The sequence below is a fragment of the Cladophialophora bantiana genome (genome assembly GCF_000835475.1).
Source record: "Cladophialophora bantiana CBS 173.52 unplaced genomic scaffold supercont1.5, whole genome shotgun sequence".
Classification (NCBI taxonomy): domain Eukaryota; kingdom Fungi; phylum Ascomycota; class Eurotiomycetes; order Chaetothyriales; family Herpotrichiellaceae; genus Cladophialophora; species Cladophialophora bantiana.
This window is the reverse complement of record NW_015971579.1, coordinates 1,832,679-1,849,790: the sequence shown is the minus strand read 5'-3', so window position 1 is coordinate 1,849,790 and position 17,112 is coordinate 1,832,679. Positions and strand designations below refer to the sequence as shown.

At 53.0% G+C, this 17,112-nt stretch overlaps 6 protein-coding genes across 6 annotated transcripts; 3 read left to right on the top strand and 3 right to left on the bottom strand.

Moving 5' to 3' along the window:
- Positions 1 to 317: 317 nt before the first annotated feature.
- Positions 318 to 2,741, bottom strand: Z519_04266 (6-phosphofructokinase; the record flags this gene model as incomplete). The annotated part of the gene is made up of 1 exon (XM_016762012.1): positions 318 to 2,741. One exon carries the CDS (start codon positions 2,739 to 2,741, stop codon positions 318 to 320), a length of 2,424 nt encoding a protein of 807 aa, XP_016622350.1.
- A 2,404-nt stretch (positions 2,742 to 5,145) lies between these two features.
- On the bottom strand, positions 5,146 to 9,267 carry Z519_04265 (uncharacterized protein; the record flags this gene model as incomplete). Its single annotated transcript, XM_016762011.1, has 1 exon — positions 5,146 to 9,267. One exon carries the CDS (start codon positions 9,265 to 9,267, stop codon positions 5,146 to 5,148), a length of 4,122 nt encoding a protein of 1,373 aa, XP_016622349.1.
- Positions 9,268 to 9,814: 547 nt separating this feature from the next.
- Positions 9,815 to 11,659, top strand: Z519_04264 (uncharacterized protein; the record flags this gene model as incomplete). The annotated part of the gene is made up of 1 exon (XM_016762010.1): positions 9,815 to 11,659. One exon carries the CDS (start codon positions 9,815 to 9,817, stop codon positions 11,657 to 11,659), a length of 1,845 nt encoding a protein of 614 aa, XP_016622348.1.
- A 412-nt stretch (positions 11,660 to 12,071) lies between these two features.
- Z519_04263 (uncharacterized protein) lies at positions 12,072 to 13,226 on the top strand (the record flags this gene model as incomplete). The annotated part of the gene is made up of 1 exon (XM_016762009.1): positions 12,072 to 13,226. The coding sequence occupies one exon, from the start codon at positions 12,072 to 12,074 to the stop codon at positions 13,224 to 13,226; it is 1,155 nt and encodes a 384-aa protein (XP_016622347.1).
- Positions 13,227 to 13,492: 266 nt separating this feature from the next.
- Z519_04262 (uncharacterized protein) lies at positions 13,493 to 15,157 on the top strand (the record flags this gene model as incomplete). The annotated part of the gene is made up of 2 exons (XM_016762008.1): positions 13,493 to 13,807; positions 13,880 to 15,157. 2 exons carry the CDS (start codon positions 13,493 to 13,495, stop codon positions 15,155 to 15,157), a joined length of 1,593 nt encoding a protein of 530 aa, XP_016622346.1.
- Positions 15,158 to 15,646: 489 nt separating this feature from the next.
- Positions 15,647 to 16,474, bottom strand: Z519_04261 (uncharacterized protein; the record flags this gene model as incomplete). The annotated part of the gene is made up of 1 exon (XM_016762007.1): positions 15,647 to 16,474. The coding sequence occupies one exon, from the start codon at positions 16,472 to 16,474 to the stop codon at positions 15,647 to 15,649; it is 828 nt and encodes a 275-aa protein (XP_016622345.1).
- Between the last annotated feature and the right edge of the window lie 638 nt (positions 16,475 to 17,112).

Here is a 17,112-nt window from a genome sequence, read left to right as displayed (position 1 = left end):
CTTTGCCAGGAGATGCCAAAGGGAATAATTTTCCATTAGGTTTCCTGATGCTAGCCATTATCATCCAATTTCCCTTGAACTAAATGCACGATTCTTTGTTCATATAGGCAATCAGCCCAATCCCGCAATCTTTCGTTCGTCGATGACCTCAACTAACGCCGAAGCTTGTCATAATAGATGCAAATCATTTTTTTTTCCCTTCCGCTTCAACAAATCATTCAATATTAGTCAAGATCACGAGCTGCCAACCCCAGTCTCCTGCCAGACATTTACATTCGGACGACTTCCAAGCCTTGGACTTCTCTCGCTGGAAACCCCTAAGATCTTTGTGCCAAAGGACTGCCCGAGCGGCTAGGGGCGACAGATGCGAATGCTTCTCCAAGGGGTCCAGGCGGCTTGCCGTACTCAGCACTCCAATTTGTGTCGTTTGGCCGACCACTAAGGATATCGATTATACCTTTGACCGGACGCCAATATTCGGTTATTTGTCGACGCATTGCCCAGTCCGCCTGCGTCGCCTCCAAGCCTAAATCACTGCCCATGGGACTGAAGACGGCATCGGATCCCTGAATACCGATGATGGCGGCGTTGAGAGGATTGGTGTTGATTTCATCTCGACTCTTTCCAGCAAAGTTATCTTCAAGGAACTGCATGCACTTGATCGCCAATTTAAAGGATCGGATGCGGTCGATCGGCGAAGGCTTCATTCCCTGTTGATAATGGCCAGGAACTGCAACACGTGCGTCGAATCTGCCTTGTGCCTCCACATTGATCACGTCGGCGATCATTTGTGTCGTGTAAATTTCACTTGCACGCTCGTTTCGGAGGATGATCTTCCCTGCTCTCGCAGCGCCTTTGTCGTTTTGAAAATCTTCGCGGATAAAGTCGATATCTCGTAACAACATGCGCATGTTGATGCCATCTTCGGGGGTATAAACAGCCAGAGCGCCAACGGCCAGTCCGGTCATGGTAGCAAGATAACCAGACTTACCACCCTGCGTTTCGACCACGAAGACCCTTCTCCTCGACGCCGACGCTGATTGCCGAATCACATCACAGAAGCCTACCAGGGTGTTGAGGCAAGTGTCACTGCCCAGCGAATATTCGGTTCCTGGGACGTTGTTCGAGATGGTCGCTGGGAGGACGAGGAGTGGAATGCGGAAAGAGGGATATTTGTCCCGGTTGTTCCTGATTTGGCTGGCGGAAGTAAAGGCCTCGAAGCCACCTATCAAGAAAAGGGCGTCGAATCTGTATAGCCTGAAGCAATCAGCAGTCGTGGCCAGATCCTCACTCGGTAGACTTCTATTTGTGCCCAGCTCTGAGCCACCTTGGTTCACCCAGTCGTCAACATCAATCCACTTGAGCTCTCGGACTGAGCCAACAGGTTTGTCAGCGTGGTGTCTCTGTAACCCTGGAAAGCCGTTATATATGGCCAAGGGCGTATGGCCGCGAGAAAGACAATAAGCAACGGCGGCTCGCACTGCCGGATTCATACCTGCGCAGGGGGCACCGACATGGATGATGGCAATACGCATGTGCTTTTCCTTTGGGAGGCGCAGACGCGGATTTTCTTCCGTGGTGGACGTGGTGAGCTTGTAGCTGTCAAAGTAGTCCTTGAATTCGATGTCGCGGAGGTTCATGGCCTTTTTGAAGTCCTTTTGCTTGAGGGCCGCGCCCGCGGACTTTGTCAGCCGCACGCATTCCTGCAGATCGGACCGCAGGATCTTGTTCTCGCGCACCGTGATCACGGGCGATGGCGTCTCCGGCGTGGCCTCTAGGAGCGCTTTGACGGCCTCGACGCCCTGAAGGGTCGCCAGCCAGCGGTCATAGTAGGACGGGAGGCCGCCCCTCTGGATGTGTCCTAGGACGGTTTTGCGGGTGTCGAGTTTCAGTTTCTCGGTCAGGACCTTGACGACTTGGTCCGCGGTGATCTTCTGGAGCTCGGTGTCCTGGGCGCCCTCGGAGATGATGATAATAGTTCGGCGCTTGCCCAGCTTCCGGTGGCTGGTTACGATCTCGCACATCTCTTCCTCCCAGTCCTGACCGGGCGGCTTCTCTGGGATGAAGACGTAGTCGGCGCCCGTCGCGATTGAGGCCATCAGCGCCAGCCAGCCGCAGTTCCTGCCCATGACCTCGATGACGAAACCACGCATGTGCGACGCCGCCGTGTCATCCACGGCGTCCACCATCTCGCAAATCCGCTGGAGCGACGAGTAGCAGCCGATCGTGGCATCGGTGCCCGAGAAGTCATTGTCGATGGATCCGACGAGACCACAGATATTGAGGTGTAGGTACGGCTCAATCTGCTCGGGCGTGAGCTGTTTCGTCTGCACCAGCTCGTCCAACAAGCCAGGCCACTCGGATCTGAATATGTCGGCACCGGTTAAACTACCGTCGCCCCCGCAGACTATCAAACCGGAAATGCCCTTCATGACCAAGTTCTTCGCGGCCTCCATCCTGCCAGACCGTTCCTTGAACTCCAGGCACCGTTTCGTCCCGATCAGGGTACCCCCCATGGACAGGTAACCCCGGACATCCTCCCAGTACATGCGCTTGATAGCATCTCCTCCTCGAACTAGTCCTTCATACCCTTCGAGAATAGCGTACGCCTCACAGCCCATGTGGATCGACATACGTACGACGGCCCTGACCACGCCGTTCATGCCCTGCGAATCTCCTCCGCTGGTCATGATGGCGACTCGCCTCGCATTTCCGGACGGGGTGTACACGCTGGGCGCCATGATGGATGTGGCTTCACGTGTACTCAACACGCTTAAGCTTGTAGCAAGTCTCTGTTAGATATCACCCAGAAGTCGGCGTGTCAAGAGGGAAGCTCAGCGAGCAGGATCATTTATAGAAATGCTGTAAGATAAGTCTGCGTTGCTAAATGTGGGTTAGAAAGGATAGAGGAAGTATTGAGTGATATATATACTCGACAGAGAAGAGAGGAAAGAATCAGAAAAGAGAGAGAAGAGCGTAATCTGGCAAGAGCCACGGCATAAAATTGTGTCTGGGTTGGTCCTTGGCCTTGGGTAACCATATCATCACACCACTGCCTGTCCTTTTGTAGAGTCTTTTTCGGTCTTGTGCATGTTCCGTTTGTTGAAGTAATGGTGATGTTTGATCTCGAGCACATTTATCAAGATGAGGAGTTAGAGAGGAGCTCAGAATACTCTGTGCTCTCCTCTGTCTACATGGCCGTGACATCAACTTGAACACTAGTACGAAGTAACTAGGTATATCTCGGCCTGCTGGTCGCCCCGTCACGGGACAAACCGCGAGAAGATAGAGGGCGCCGTCCTCTTGCCGAGTTTGCTGGATCTGATCATGTTTGTACAGTACAAGTACAAGTACTTGGTACTTGGTATCCTTCGACAGCCTGATTGGTTTGATGAAACATGCGGCATCGTCTGATCTTCAGTTGTTGGGCGCCATCACAATACGTGGGTGGCTCGTGGTGTGACTGTACTTCGTAATACAGCCTGGTCAGCCTGAAGGAGGTGGGTGCGAGGTGCTGCGCCAGGGGTATTGCCCTGCCTAACAAGTAGATAACCCCCTGGGAAGAAGGTTGGCCGATGGCGCTATTACTGTAGTTCTTTCCTAGCCTCGCCAGGTGATCATGGACAATCAATGGTGGATGTTACGTCCTATAGGCGTGACTGCAAGATTGACAAGGTTTTCGCTTGCCTGTGCGGCTTTGTCTTCTCACCAAGCTGCCGCTGACTTACCTCCGCCGAGGTCTCGAGTTCCATAACCCGCTGCTGGTGGTGGTGGCGGCGGTGGTGGTGTTGGTCGCCAACGGGATACTTACCGCAGGATGAAGAGCAGCATGATCTGCCATCTCCCATTTGGTGCCAGACCCAGCTCCGCTATCAGTAGAGGACAACAAGGATTGGAGGACCTTCGAAGAGAGTCTTGAAGAGGTCTGCTGCAGCAGCTGGATGGAGAAGAGAAAGTCTCACCAACCCAGCATCTGTGATTTCTGTGGGAGGGTCTTCGAAGGTGAAGCTAGTTGAAGCGAGCGCTTAGGGCATGTCAGAGGCCCTTTCTTATCGGACTTGGAGGTATCAAGCCACGCAAGAGCGACAGCGAAAGACTGAGTTCCGGCCGGTTGCACCGACGATCTTGTTATCGTCCATCATCACTTTGCTGCTCAAATTTCTTGCTATCAGCCTTATTGAAGGCCTCAGCATGAGCAGGGAAATTGGCTCCGTTGGTATTGAGATCATCTCGAGTTGCAAGACTGCTTCGAGCGTCGGCCCCTTGGGCCAAATCTGGTGGCTATGATTGTAATCCTCAATGGGACAAGTCCCGGTACGCTCCTTGAATAGAAACGGCCAGGATCCTCGGGTTTGAAAACCTCGACTCAACCGTCAGCCATACTTTCGGAGGAAGATCAAGAACAATACTCGGCATTTGATCGAGAAGAATAGATTTGGATGAAACATATGGGATAGGATTGTGCCGAAGAAAAGGAAAGAGGTGAGCCGCCGTCCTATACGTGAGAGCTTCACTGGCGCCTTCGTGCCGAAATATGTGCGCATGACGGCGTGAAGAACAAAACGAAGGTGCGAGGACATGAAGGGATAGAGAGCATCGCATGGAAGTACTTTGACAAAATCGTCACCGAGTCCGTCCGTCTGTGGAAGTATATTCAGGGCCCGCGAGCCATCGGAAGGGAGATCGACAAGATGGTCTGAGGAAACGAGGAGTGACGAGGCCGTCTTCACCTGGCGTCTGGTGTCTGGGGAGGAAGACTGGGTTCAAGAAGATATAGAAAGACTTATATACCTAACCGCGCTGCATTGTATTGCGCTGTGCAGCGCTGACTACAATGCCAATCCATCTTTTTAGCCATCAGATCACTACCTATGAAGCAGTAACCAAGTACTCCGTACACAGTCTGTACTTCCCGCTTTCAAGGTTTTATCCCTCGCACGAAGTCACGGAGAGAAGGGAGGCGATGCGGCATTGCTCGAGTATGCTGAGTTAATAGCCAATCCTACTTTTCCCACCAGCTTTATGTCCCCGGCATCGTGGAGCGACGGAGATTGAACCCACCTTCCATCCATGCCACACCTTTCCGCCCGCCCGTCCTCTTCCTCCCTCCCTACTCCTCCCCCCTTTACAATTCTCTCCAGTCAATTAGAACCCCAGCGTAGTACCAGTAATCATGGCCAAATCAGCTCGGACCTCCCACACAGACCCGCCCGCCTTGTCGGCGCTGTTGACGCGCTGCTGTGTGCTCGTCTCCCACCATCTCCTCACCAAGTCGCCGTCGATCACGCCGCGACCTCCAATGCCGTCGGTCATCACCTGGCGATATGCCCGCGGGTTGAGGCTGGCGGGTTGATGGTCGAGGGTGGCGACAAGGGTGTTCTGCAGCGTCGAGAGGCGGCGGTAGGTGCTCTCGCGGAGCGGGGTGAGGAGAGCCAGAGAGCCAGACTGCGTGGTGATGAGAATCTGATGAGGTTGTGGCTGGGCATTGTTGTTGTCCTCAAGGTCGATCTCGTCAGAGTCTCTGCTGCTGTGAGACGCGCTTCGTGATGACGGCGGTATCAATGTCATGGTAGTCGGAACTGCTCCGGTGTGGAACGTGCTTCTCAACAGTAACTTTGTTCCGCGCTCCGTCTTTGGATTTTCCGGGTCATACTGCAACATCCTCAACAAGCCATCCTCGTCCGAGGAGACAATGTATAATTGTTTTCCATCTGGCAAGAACTCGGCCGCAAGCACTGCCGGGTTTTCTAGGTCACGGCCCAGAATCTGCAGTTTATAGGGTTCCTCCGAGTATCCTACCAACCACAAGCCCGAAAATGCGTCTCCCAAAATGCATAGACCTGTACCTGGAAGCTCCTTGGCTACGTGCACGTAGTATCGCATATCCAAGAACGCGACGGGTAGAATGGACATATCCTCCTTCAAGCCTCTGACCATGCATTTCTGACCCTGCGCAGCCAGGAGGAACCCTTGGGATCCCACGCCCGAGATTGCAGAGACGGCACCACGCACGTCTTCTCTCGTGATGAGCTTGAGTTTTAGATCTGTTTCGGGCACGTCTGGTTCGGGAACAACGTCCACAACATCGAAGATATATAAGTTCCCTCGTGTGGTGACGTTTTCGCCCTTCACCAGAGCTGTGCCTACGACGATGAGGTCTTTGCGTTCGTGCGTTTCCTCGGAAATTTCGAGATTGAGCGATTTCACGGAGAGAATTCTTTCAGAGGAGTCGAAGTGATAGTGGCTTATGATTCGATGTGTTTTGGAGCTAAGAAGCTTAAGGGTAGATTGAAGCGTGGTGGGTAAGAAGGTGGTGGCCTCATTCTGCCATTCGGGATGCCATTCATCGTCCTGGGGAAGTTGAAAGTCTACCGTCTGGTTTGTCGCAAGGACGTAGGAATCAGTAGGTGAAAAGTAGGTCAGGGAGGGGATATCTTGTCCGATGGGGATGCGCTTGATGACCCAGTCTGATTGCCCCAGCATTAATGACTGGGGAAGCTGAGAGAAACAGATATAATCGGACTCGTTGATGAATACGAAGCCATGGCGGCAGCTTCCGATGTGGATCGCATTCATCGATTTGATATTTTGCAACCCCAACTCATAAACGCGAGGCATCGTGGAAGCTTCGCGTAGTATTAGCATCGGTTGAAGTCCAGGGATGAACACTGAAGCGCGGCCGGCGAGATTCTTGATGACTTGCATCGGCCGCAGTGAAGATTCTTCCCCTTCCTCTTCGATTTGATCTTCAGGCGCTTCCGCTAGCTTGGTGGACACTTTCTTGAATTTGAAGCTTCCCACCACGTTAGGATCTGCGAAGGGCTCATAAAGAATGACATCTCCAGCCGTGTTGTGCACGACCAAGTATGGACGAGAATCTGTCGCATCCCCTAGATCGACGAGCAGTGCTTCTGCTAAATCGTCCTTGTTTCTCCAATGTTTCGGCAGTTGAAGCCCTTGCATTAGATAAGTGGGAAGGAACGGAAGGCTATCACATTGAAACACCTCCAGGGCGATGTTTGGTAATGACAGTAGGCAAAAGTGCCCCTCAGATGTCAACATTGCTAGGACCGGGCCTTGCGATACTCCGGCACTCTCATAAAATCTTGAGGTCTGGAAGAAGTCGTTGGCGTCGTGATAGAGCGAAGCTGATAGGACAGAAATGTCCTTGAGGGATGCAGGCAGCTCAACCTCATCGAGTTCACCGGCTTTGTCGGCTTTAAGTAGGGTCATGTTTCCGTCGTCTCTGATGAGGATCAGATACGGTTCAGCAAAAGTTGTCTTGACTGCTCTGGCTGTCTGGCCTTCTTCTTCATCCACAACAGGGAATATTTGGGAGAGACCGAAGTGGGCATCATATACACGTACTTCGGTTGGGAGGACCTGGACTGTGTGATCCGTCGTATCCAGTCTGAAGACAGATATAGTAGAGCCGGCCGACTCGTCGAAATCCGAGTCTGCCATTGGAACCAGGTTGTCATCAACCAGTGAAAATAAGGAAGACCTCCCGGCGCCGTCGGGGGTCACTTGCGAGACCAGAACGAGGTTGTCGAATCGAGATTCCATATGCTTCTCGGTTTCATTCTGACTCTTTCCACTCGAACTGATACACCAGACTCCAATTGCATCCTCGTACTTTATTCGTCGTGTTACCTTTGGCTCCAGCTGTCGACAAATAAAGGCAATCCCACCGGCATTGCCTCGACCATACGCACAGACAAGCTCGCGCTCCCTCAGATCAGCCTGGTCTAGTTCATCGGCATCATCGCGTTTTCGCTTGCCTAGATTCCCCAAGGCGATGTCATTGATTGACGCTAAACATGCAAGACGATCGACTGGCCGAAAGTTGTGGCCGCTCAGATCACTTGACAAATGGCCATTATGTCCGTCGATGATTTCGGCATAGAGATCGTCTTCATCGTCTTCACCGTCTTCTTCATCATGTTCCTCTTGAGGGTCGGTTTCATTGGCTTGTATCTGTGCCCGGGAGCGGATTCTCTTCAATTGGGGGACCTTCTTGTCTGTTGACAGTAAAATTGAGTCGGCTTCTTCGCTCCCAATGAAGAGACGATTTGTTCCGAGATTTGCTGTGCAAGACGCTGCACCCATAAACAAACTCTGTGTTTGTACCTCTCCAAGTCTGCGAAGGGTCATTCCCGAGACCGAACGGCCGTCCATTCGAAACGTCAAGTGAGCGAGCTCTCCAGACTTCAAAATGACCAGCATGTCACCATTTGCGTTTCCCAGGTGCTCGACCTGGCAGCCTTCCAGTTTCAGGCGCGCCTCGGAATGATCAGCCATGGGAAAAGCAGACGCCTCTCTGGCAAACTCATTCACAGCCATGGCGCTAGACTTGCCTCCTTGGTCTATATGGATCAATTCGTTGCCGCCGATCAATAAAGCGCCGCCAACAGGTAATGGAAGAGCAATGATCCGATAGAGGTCATTGGGAAGCTTCTGAACCGACTGCAAAGTAGTTGACGCTTTTTGGTCGAGGTCCAGGGCATAGACTGCATAGATCGTGACATCTCGTCGTTCCGGACTCATATTTGAGGAGCGGGCAGCGGTAGAGTACAGTATACCGATGGTAGGGTCGCGATACTCGTAGAGGAAAGCAATGTCGACGGGATGTAATAAGCCAGGATCAAGAACAGTCAGAGGCAGAACAAATGATGGACTATAAGGCGTTTGAGGCCCATGAGCGTGCCCGTCAGTTTGCTCTGGATGTAGAGACTTCTCCTTATCTTCTCCGTCCAGGTCATCCAAGTCGTCGATTGCCAGATCGTCCCCGGCTTGATGGAAAGGGATAATGGCAAGATTACTGACACCAAAGTTGAAGGCGGCACATCTACTCGATGGGTCAATCGTCAGACGACTGACACAATCAGCGAGATCAGGTTCCCACGGAGCAGACTGTAGATCATGATGCTCGTAGAAATGTATTGACAGAGTAGATATGCTATGCAATTCGGGATCCCATTCGACAAGGCTCAACTTAGCATCGCGAAGCGCAATGAGGACGACATCCCCTCCACTTTTCGAGTCGGCAATCTTGACTCTGCCTAATGCGGTGACTGTCCCCGCCAAGCTGTACTCAGCAATCAAGACCAGTCTTGCCTCCTGACCGGCACTGACTGGCTTGCATTGGAAAACTTGGAGCAGGGACGTCCGCGCAATGATCAGATTATCGGCATTGGGTGAAGTGAACGAGAGTGAGAGGGCGTGAGTGACGCCAGAAGGAGGGATGAGCTCGGAGTAGCACTGCATTCTGTGTTGCGGTTGGAGAAAGGTAGGTGGTGGACGGCGGTCGATTGACTGCCAGGAGCGCTATCCCCTTCCCGACATTATCATGAGGTTTATTAAGTGCTGGATTTATAGCCGCATCACCTAAAATCGGTAGGCTAGAAGAGGAATGTAGAGACTGACATATTGTCTTGGAGCGGATGGAGGGGACGAAAGAGCCAAGTCACAACTGGGGGTTGATATTTTGGAGTATCACGTGAACAGAGTCCAGCAGCATACTAGCAAGAACTAGTCCGGATCTAGAAAGACAAACACAAAGTGGGCAGCTATGACGACGGACTCCATCTTCCTCGCTTCTCGCTTCCATCAGGCGACGCTCGAGTTGCGCTGCGCTGCGCTGCGCTGCGACAACTTCTCCCACTCTGAGGTCACAATTGCGCACTTCTCTTACCTTCTCCCCTTCTCATCCTTTCCACTCTGTCCCCATTCGCATTCATCCAGCTGGCCTGAGATGCAGATGCTGTACCATTGTGTGCAGCCATAGCCTCGCTGAAGCTCTCAGAACGCCATCATGCAGCTCCTTCCATTGACAATGACTGAGCTCGCTGACCCGGGTTTCTCGACCATGGCAGCGGCCGGTTACATACAAATCACCTTGATTTGGGTCGTCTACGCCATCGCCGTGGTCATTCTTCTCTCTATCGCATGTCTCTTCGTCTACCTCTACCAGACACATCGAGACCGATCTATGTTTGTCACCACTGTCTGCATATTCACGATCACATGTCTCCTAGCAACCGTCCTTTTGCTCCCAGTCGACGTCGCGCTGGTCTCTAGCACCACAAGCTCAAAGTTGGGTAGACGGAAGGATTGGGCAAATCAAGAAAAAGTCGACAACATCACTCTTACCCTCCGGATCGTCTACTACCTTCTCTACTCGCTCGATGCGCTTCTCTGCCTCCTTGTCATTCCCTTCACCTATTTCTGGTACGAAGAATACGATGAAGTCGCTCAAGAGGAGGGCACCCAAACAATCGGCGCCAGATTCTGGGCTGCCTTCAAATACACTCTAGCCTTCGTCTTCCTCTGCGTCGCACTCTTCCTCGTCGGCTTCTTCGTCCCCGTCGCCCGCCATAGGGAAGGAGCTCACTTCGACCTCGACTTCTTCAAGAAACTGCTAGCCGAAAACCATGGAGAGCGCGCCTTGACCTTCGCGCTCGGCCTCTTAATCACGATTGGCATCCTCATTTACTGCTTCTATACTGCGGCGGGCCTTGCACTTCTGCCCCTCACCCTGATCAAGTCAGCGCCGAGTATCTCGGCGCCAGCGTTGAGCGAATCCACCGCGTCCCAATTAGAAAGCAATCTCGAAAGGCAGAGACAGCTGGAAGGCCGCGCCCAGGGCAATCCCGATGGATTGTCCTCTAAAGACCGAAGAGAACTGGATGCTCTTGTCCGTGAAGAACGTACTCTTCGCCGTCACCAACGGCTTGCTGAAGAAGCCTCGGGAAAAGACCAGAACATTTTCTGGAAAATTTGGATCAAGCTGGGCGCGGTTCTTCGACCTATCAAGCTCATACTTGGAATCCTGCTGGTGATCATTGTGCTGTTGATTTTCGCCAGCATGCTCATTACCGGCATTGACAAGGCTAAGAACTCGATCTGCAAACAACACTGCGGCTACCTGCTTGCTCACATCAACATCTTCCAGCCGGTCAACTGGATCCTCGTCATATCGGCCAAGGTGTTCCCCATTGACTATGTCATCTTCTTGCTGATCGTGATGCTTTTCTTCAGCGCGAGCATCCTCGGCATCGCCACCATTGGGATCCGCGTCCTGTGGATTACAATTTTCAGGATCCGTAAAGCCCACACGTCGCCCCAAGCACTACTGGTGGCCACTGTCATGCTCACTCTCATGACGCTGGCTATCAACTACTCAATCGCGATGATGGTGGCTCCACAATACGCCACCTTTGGTCCTCAAACATTCTGCGACCACCCATTGAAACACCCCGGGGAACAACCTGACTGTACTGATCATCCACAGCATATTGTGCCGTGCACCGAGTCGACCGACAATCCAGCGGCAATGAATGTCTGCACCCCCTCTGTGGTCTCGACGTTCCTCAACCGAGTCACAGTCAATTTCCCCTTCTTTGGCGTTGTTGACTTCTGGGCCCAGTTCGTCTTCTTGGGAGTGTTCTTGCTCGGCTTCATCATTCTGCTGTTCCGCACCCCCAAGTTATCAGACACAGATGCCGAGGAAGACGAGCTCGAGGAGGAAGAGGAAGGCCTGTTGGCAAGCACTGGCAGAAGATTCGATGCGACATGGCAAGACATCACGGGCAGGGTCAGCCATTCGGGCAGGAGGAATCAGCAAGGAAGAGGGACGAGAGAAGGTCCCAGTCATTGATTCGGCAAGTCATGTATTGAAGGCAATAAGTTCTATTCATTGGTATGGGATCGGAAGCACACGATGTTGCTGGCATCGGGCTATACGTAGCGTAAGCTGCTGTTGATACGGCGATTGGACGACTGGACTCAGGTTTAACGCGGTCAATGACGGGTGCGCATAATGTTGGTGCGCCCATCCCAATTGTATCTTCTACTATTCCAAATTACTCTTTTGCAACTGCGCGAGTAACGATGTGGAAAGACTCTCTCGCCCTTTTCATCGGGCTAGAAATAACAGTGAAGTGCAGACTTGTCACGTCGGTCCATCCCCGGCCATTTTCCATTTTGAAACCACGCTGAAACAGCGCCCTTTTGACCAAGTGATAGATCATGATTTCCATCCAGATACCGAATAGTCACGTCGTAACGTCATGCAGAATCTCGATCTGACAGCTTCGAAATGGGCGAGTCCCGATGTGCGTCGCGAACGAGAATCGCAGGTGCCGACCTGGACACGAAGAGCGCCCTCGCCACAGACACACAACAACGGCTCCTTCAATTCGTTGCAGCAGCCGCAACACCAAAATCAACCATTGTCGCCGAAACCGCTCAGCTCTGCGCAACGAAGATACTTGTCCCGCCAGGCTGAACTGCAGCGATTCCGCAGGCTGTTTCGGCGGCTGGCCTGGAAAGCAAATAGTTTGACGCACTGGTCTCATCGTGCGCTGAATCTAGCTCAAGAACACCAGAACCAACGGCATCACAATAGCAATGGCCCCTCTAATGAGCTGCTCGACCAACAATGGGCCGCCGGTCCACGGGCTACACTCGGACCGTACGACTTGATCATTGACCCGGTCGACGCGGAACGACAATTCAAGATCGACTTTTACGAGTTCTATGCCTTACTCGAGCGCGGACTCGTCTGCCTCCTGGGTGTTTGGGGGATTGTAATTACAGCCTCCGCCGCAGCCGCGGGTCCAATGGCGGAGGGCGACGACACGGGCACTGCGTCTTCTTCCTCGAAAACACAAGGCAATGGCGGTGGGATAGTATCAGGATCAGGATCAGGATCGTCACAGCCCCCCGCCATCATCGGCGACTCGCTGTACTTCCAAGGCGCCGCGCACCGCTTCCACGCCAACGTCCTCGCCGCCCTCGACCACCCTTCAAACCCTCTGCACTCGATCCTCGGCACAGGGCCCGTGAGAGAGTACATCGGCGTAGCCAAGGAGTTCCGCAACAAATGGAAAGATGTCGAGTCGCGGCCTGAGGATTCCTTCCGCGGTCCGGAGAGGGTAGAAGAGGAGTGGGATCCGGCCAAGACGAGGCGCTACGAGAAAGTGCTCCACGATCTCAAGTTGGAGGAGTTGCTGGGGAGTGTGCTCCGGGCGCTGGAAGAGGCTGGTCGGAAGGCGGAAGCAGAGATCGAGAGACTCGGAGGTTCGCTGTTGGGAGGGGGAGCGGCCAGCAAGAGTAATATTGTCGGTGGTCCTCCCGATGTGGTGGATTTTGATATGCAAGATGCCCCGTTTGAAGTCATGGACAGACAAGGAGGCGAGTTGGATTATGAGATGGAGTTCTGACCAGGTACCTCTTCTTCGGCCTTTTTTTTTATTTTGCAGAGTTCAGAGTTACTCCATGTTTCGCAAGTTTCTCTCAGCCCGAAACCAGAACGATCGTCTAGATCCCTGACTGCCCAGGGCGCAAGCCTCGTATTCTTCATCCTCCAAGAATTCTAGAGAGACAGCCTACCCAAACTCCTCACTCATCCTTGTCCTCTCGTTATCACTCCTGCCGCCACCTATCCTCGATCTGCATTCTTTCTTAAGAAAACCTCGAGTCGTGGATCATGGACTTTGATTTCGCTACGTACCTGAACCAGCTCGATGCGACATATATATATCGAGTGGAGAAGCTCGCCGGGGGAGTCGTGAATGTGACTGTGCGGGCCAGCAAATCCCGCATCGCTACAACAGCAACTATTACTGCCTCGCCCTCACCGACGATGTGTGAATCGAGAAATGACAATGCCGGACTGGACTGCGACTGTGGCTGTGACTGTGGACAGGGGAGATTCCCCGGCGAGAAGTCGTTGATATTGAAGCATGCTCCGCCGTTTATTGCGGGAGTCGGCGAGAGTGCTCCCATGTCACAGAGTCGCCAGGTATGTCATTCACATCGTCTCTACTGCCATTGATTGCTGCCATGGCCCAAGGGGGTTCACAATGTGTCGCAGGAAGTCGAGGCAGCCTCTTTAGCGTTGTTCTCGCCTGACCCTCTCCCTGAAGGGGACCGATCAAGGAGCCTGTCGTCACCGTCGACTCAGGGAGTCCTTCACCATGTATCAACAGAGTCAGGAGTTATGGTGCCCAGATTGCTTCATCACGATCCCGCCAACCATGTCCTCGTTCTCTCTGACCTTGGACCACTTCCAGACCTCTCCAAAGTCTTCATCGAGCTGGGTGGATTCACGCCGGACTCGGCTGGCGCAGCATCATGGCAACCGCCTCCATCTTCGCCGCGCCTGGGTTTTCCGCTTGAAGCTCACGAAATCTCAACTTATCGGAGGATAGGGGAGAAATTGGGAATGTTCTTTACGCGGTTGCACGACACTAGCAGTATTCGATCTATCCTTGGAGCAGCAGGCCATGAACAAGGCGAGGTGTTACTGCGCAATCGATCGGGTCAGCAATCTCTTCGAGCTGATACATCAGTATTCCCATCGGTGCCGGAAATGAAGACCGTCATTCACGAGCACGTCATAAAGCCCATCCGGTCTCACCTCCTTAAATTTCCCTCGCTGCTGGATGAAGCAGAGGCAGAGATCCTCTTCGCAGCGGTGGAAGCCGATTTTCTCCGCCCAACCCCTCCGGAAGAACAGGGCGTCGTCCTGGGCGACTGCTGGACCGGCGCAGTGTTGGTGGACCTGAGGCCCGCGACCGGTGAAGATGTGGACGTGGGAATGGGAGTGATCGACTGGGAATTTTCGAGTCTTCACGGTCGCGGCGTCAACGGGGACGTCAGCCAATTCCTCGCTCACCTCGAGTTGTTACGGGTTGCTGCCCATGCTCACCCCAACGGGCAGGCCATTGGTCACCTGTCAGCCATCAATGCCATCATAGAGGGCTTCGTACGCAAGTACAAGCTCGGTCAAACGAAGAGTTCTGAGGATGACTGCGGTCTCCTGCGGTCCGCATACCTATCGCACGGCGCGGAGATCATAAATTGCGCCTTCTGGAAGACATGGACATGCCACGATCCTGAGTGTCCATCATGCACAATGACTTCTCAACCTTCGTCTTGTTCTTCCTCCGCCTCCGGTCAATCTGGGTCAACGCAATGCAGCGTCATCACGAAACTGGTCAGCCGGGGAATCTCATTCTTGAGGTGCGCCGTCGCCACAGAACCACCTCGGCTGGGGACTGCCGCGTTGAGGCAAAATATCGCGGCCAACAACCTAGAAATGGCATATGACAATACGCAGACGAAGGGGTTGTATGACCTGTTCGAATAGTTGAGTTGAACTCAGCTGGTCGCATTGGCAGGAAGCGCGCAACGGGCTGGCTCTCTCCATGCCCTCACACTTTCCCTGGTCGCAAGCGGGCGCAAGGGGTAATTAGGGGGCCGCTACGGTTGACGAATTGCTCGGAACATGCATTTTGTTGGGGTTGGGAGTTCGAAGGATCTTCGGTCTCACTTTAGAAGACGACATATGGAGCTATGATGATCTCCACCGAGGATGTATTTTCTACACTAGAAGCGAGAGAGAGAAGGGGAGGGAAAAGCCAGATGGCACAGAAGGAGAAGGGATGAGAAAGGGGAAGGAGAAGGCAGGAGAAATGTGCGATAATCTTCTTGATTTTTTTGCTTCAGCACAACGGTGAGGAATTTGCTTGCGCACCAAACCGTGTAGTTTTTTAATTATTCCATTTCTTCAGCTGTAATATTCTGGTCGCGCCATAACCCCATAAACCCCGTGCACGGTTGGTAAAATACAAGTAACTTAATCGTGAGTCGAAGAATGTCTGTCTGGAATCCAGTTATTTTTCCAGGTGTCATATAACGCGCATTTGGCATAGTTAGTAGGCGCTCGCACGCCGATGCTCTCGTCCACTTCGGCGCCATTGAGGGTCTGGTGACTGCAGTGCAGGACGTGGTCGTAAGAGAGCAGTTCCTGGCTGATTGGTGCATTGTTGCGCAGCGCACGCACGGTTTTGTCCCAGGAGAAGATGCAGTGGGCTTTGTGGTAGCTAGAGGACATCCATGCGTCACCGTGTTCGCCCTTGCGCATCTCCTCGTCCGATATGATGACCTTGCCGTCGCCGTCGGCGTACCACGTCCAGTTCCCCTGGGCGAGGTATCGCTCTGTCAGGATGCTGTCGTAGCATGGTTCGGGCACCCAGTCCTGCATCATCACGTCGTAGACACAGCCCTTGGCGCGCGCTTCCTCGGGGCTGTATCCACAGTCGAGAATCTTGCCGTCCAGACTGTCAGGATCTTCGACTTTCTCTTCCACCGCAGAATCGACGGATGTACTAGTAGTAGGAAGTGGCAGGTCTGCGGGTAAGGCGCTGGATGATGCAGTAACAACACTGGCGACTGCCGCATTGCCGCTGGATTTGGCCGACAAGGGACCAAGCACCACTGCGAGCGTGGCACCGACACCGGCGCTAAATGCGAGGATGAGACCGAGCAGAATTTTCCACCATGCTATGTTGACTGATGTTATTTTATCCTGAGGAACCCTGGGCACCAGAGGCTCGTCCTGACGCTCGTCCTTGATATCATCGTCGTCGTCTTGAACAAGGTCGTAGCGGTGACCGGGGGCCATGGCCTTTTGTTGATGAAAGTTGGCTTCAAGGTAAATCAGGACGGAAACGAGAGCTTGGATCCAAGTTGAGAGGAATCAAGGGCCCGAGTCTCGCAAATCTAGTGACGTATCACCAGTCGAAAACGTGGGAACCTGGTTTTGGGCATGAAATCCAAAAACGTGTAGAGTAATAGTGAGCAATCACAACGACTTCAATGGCAAACCCCGCGGCCAGAGTTGTATCCTGTACTCGGTACTGATTGAGCCCCCTATTAATATGTATGATGATTGAATGGCGGACTTGGGCTAGGAGAGAGATGAATGCGGTCTCGGTTGAGGTGAATGTCGCTACAAATAATAAAGCTAAGGCCCTGCTAGGCATTGCTTCGGCTTACTTGGGCCAAGAGTTGTAGACGGTGGCAACCAGGAGGTGACTGGTGGTGATGGTGGTGAGTATCCCGTCAGCTGACGCCATATACAACCCTTCGTATTGGATCGCATACAAACCCCTCGAAACCTCCCTCGCGAGCTAGTTTTACCACTATTGTCGTCGAAATTCTTGGCTCGAAATCGGCATTGGCAGGCAGATCATCGACTCCTGTTTCCTTCCGGGCCTCGACGGCCAGCCGAGATTGCCACTTCGCTAACATGAGAACCTA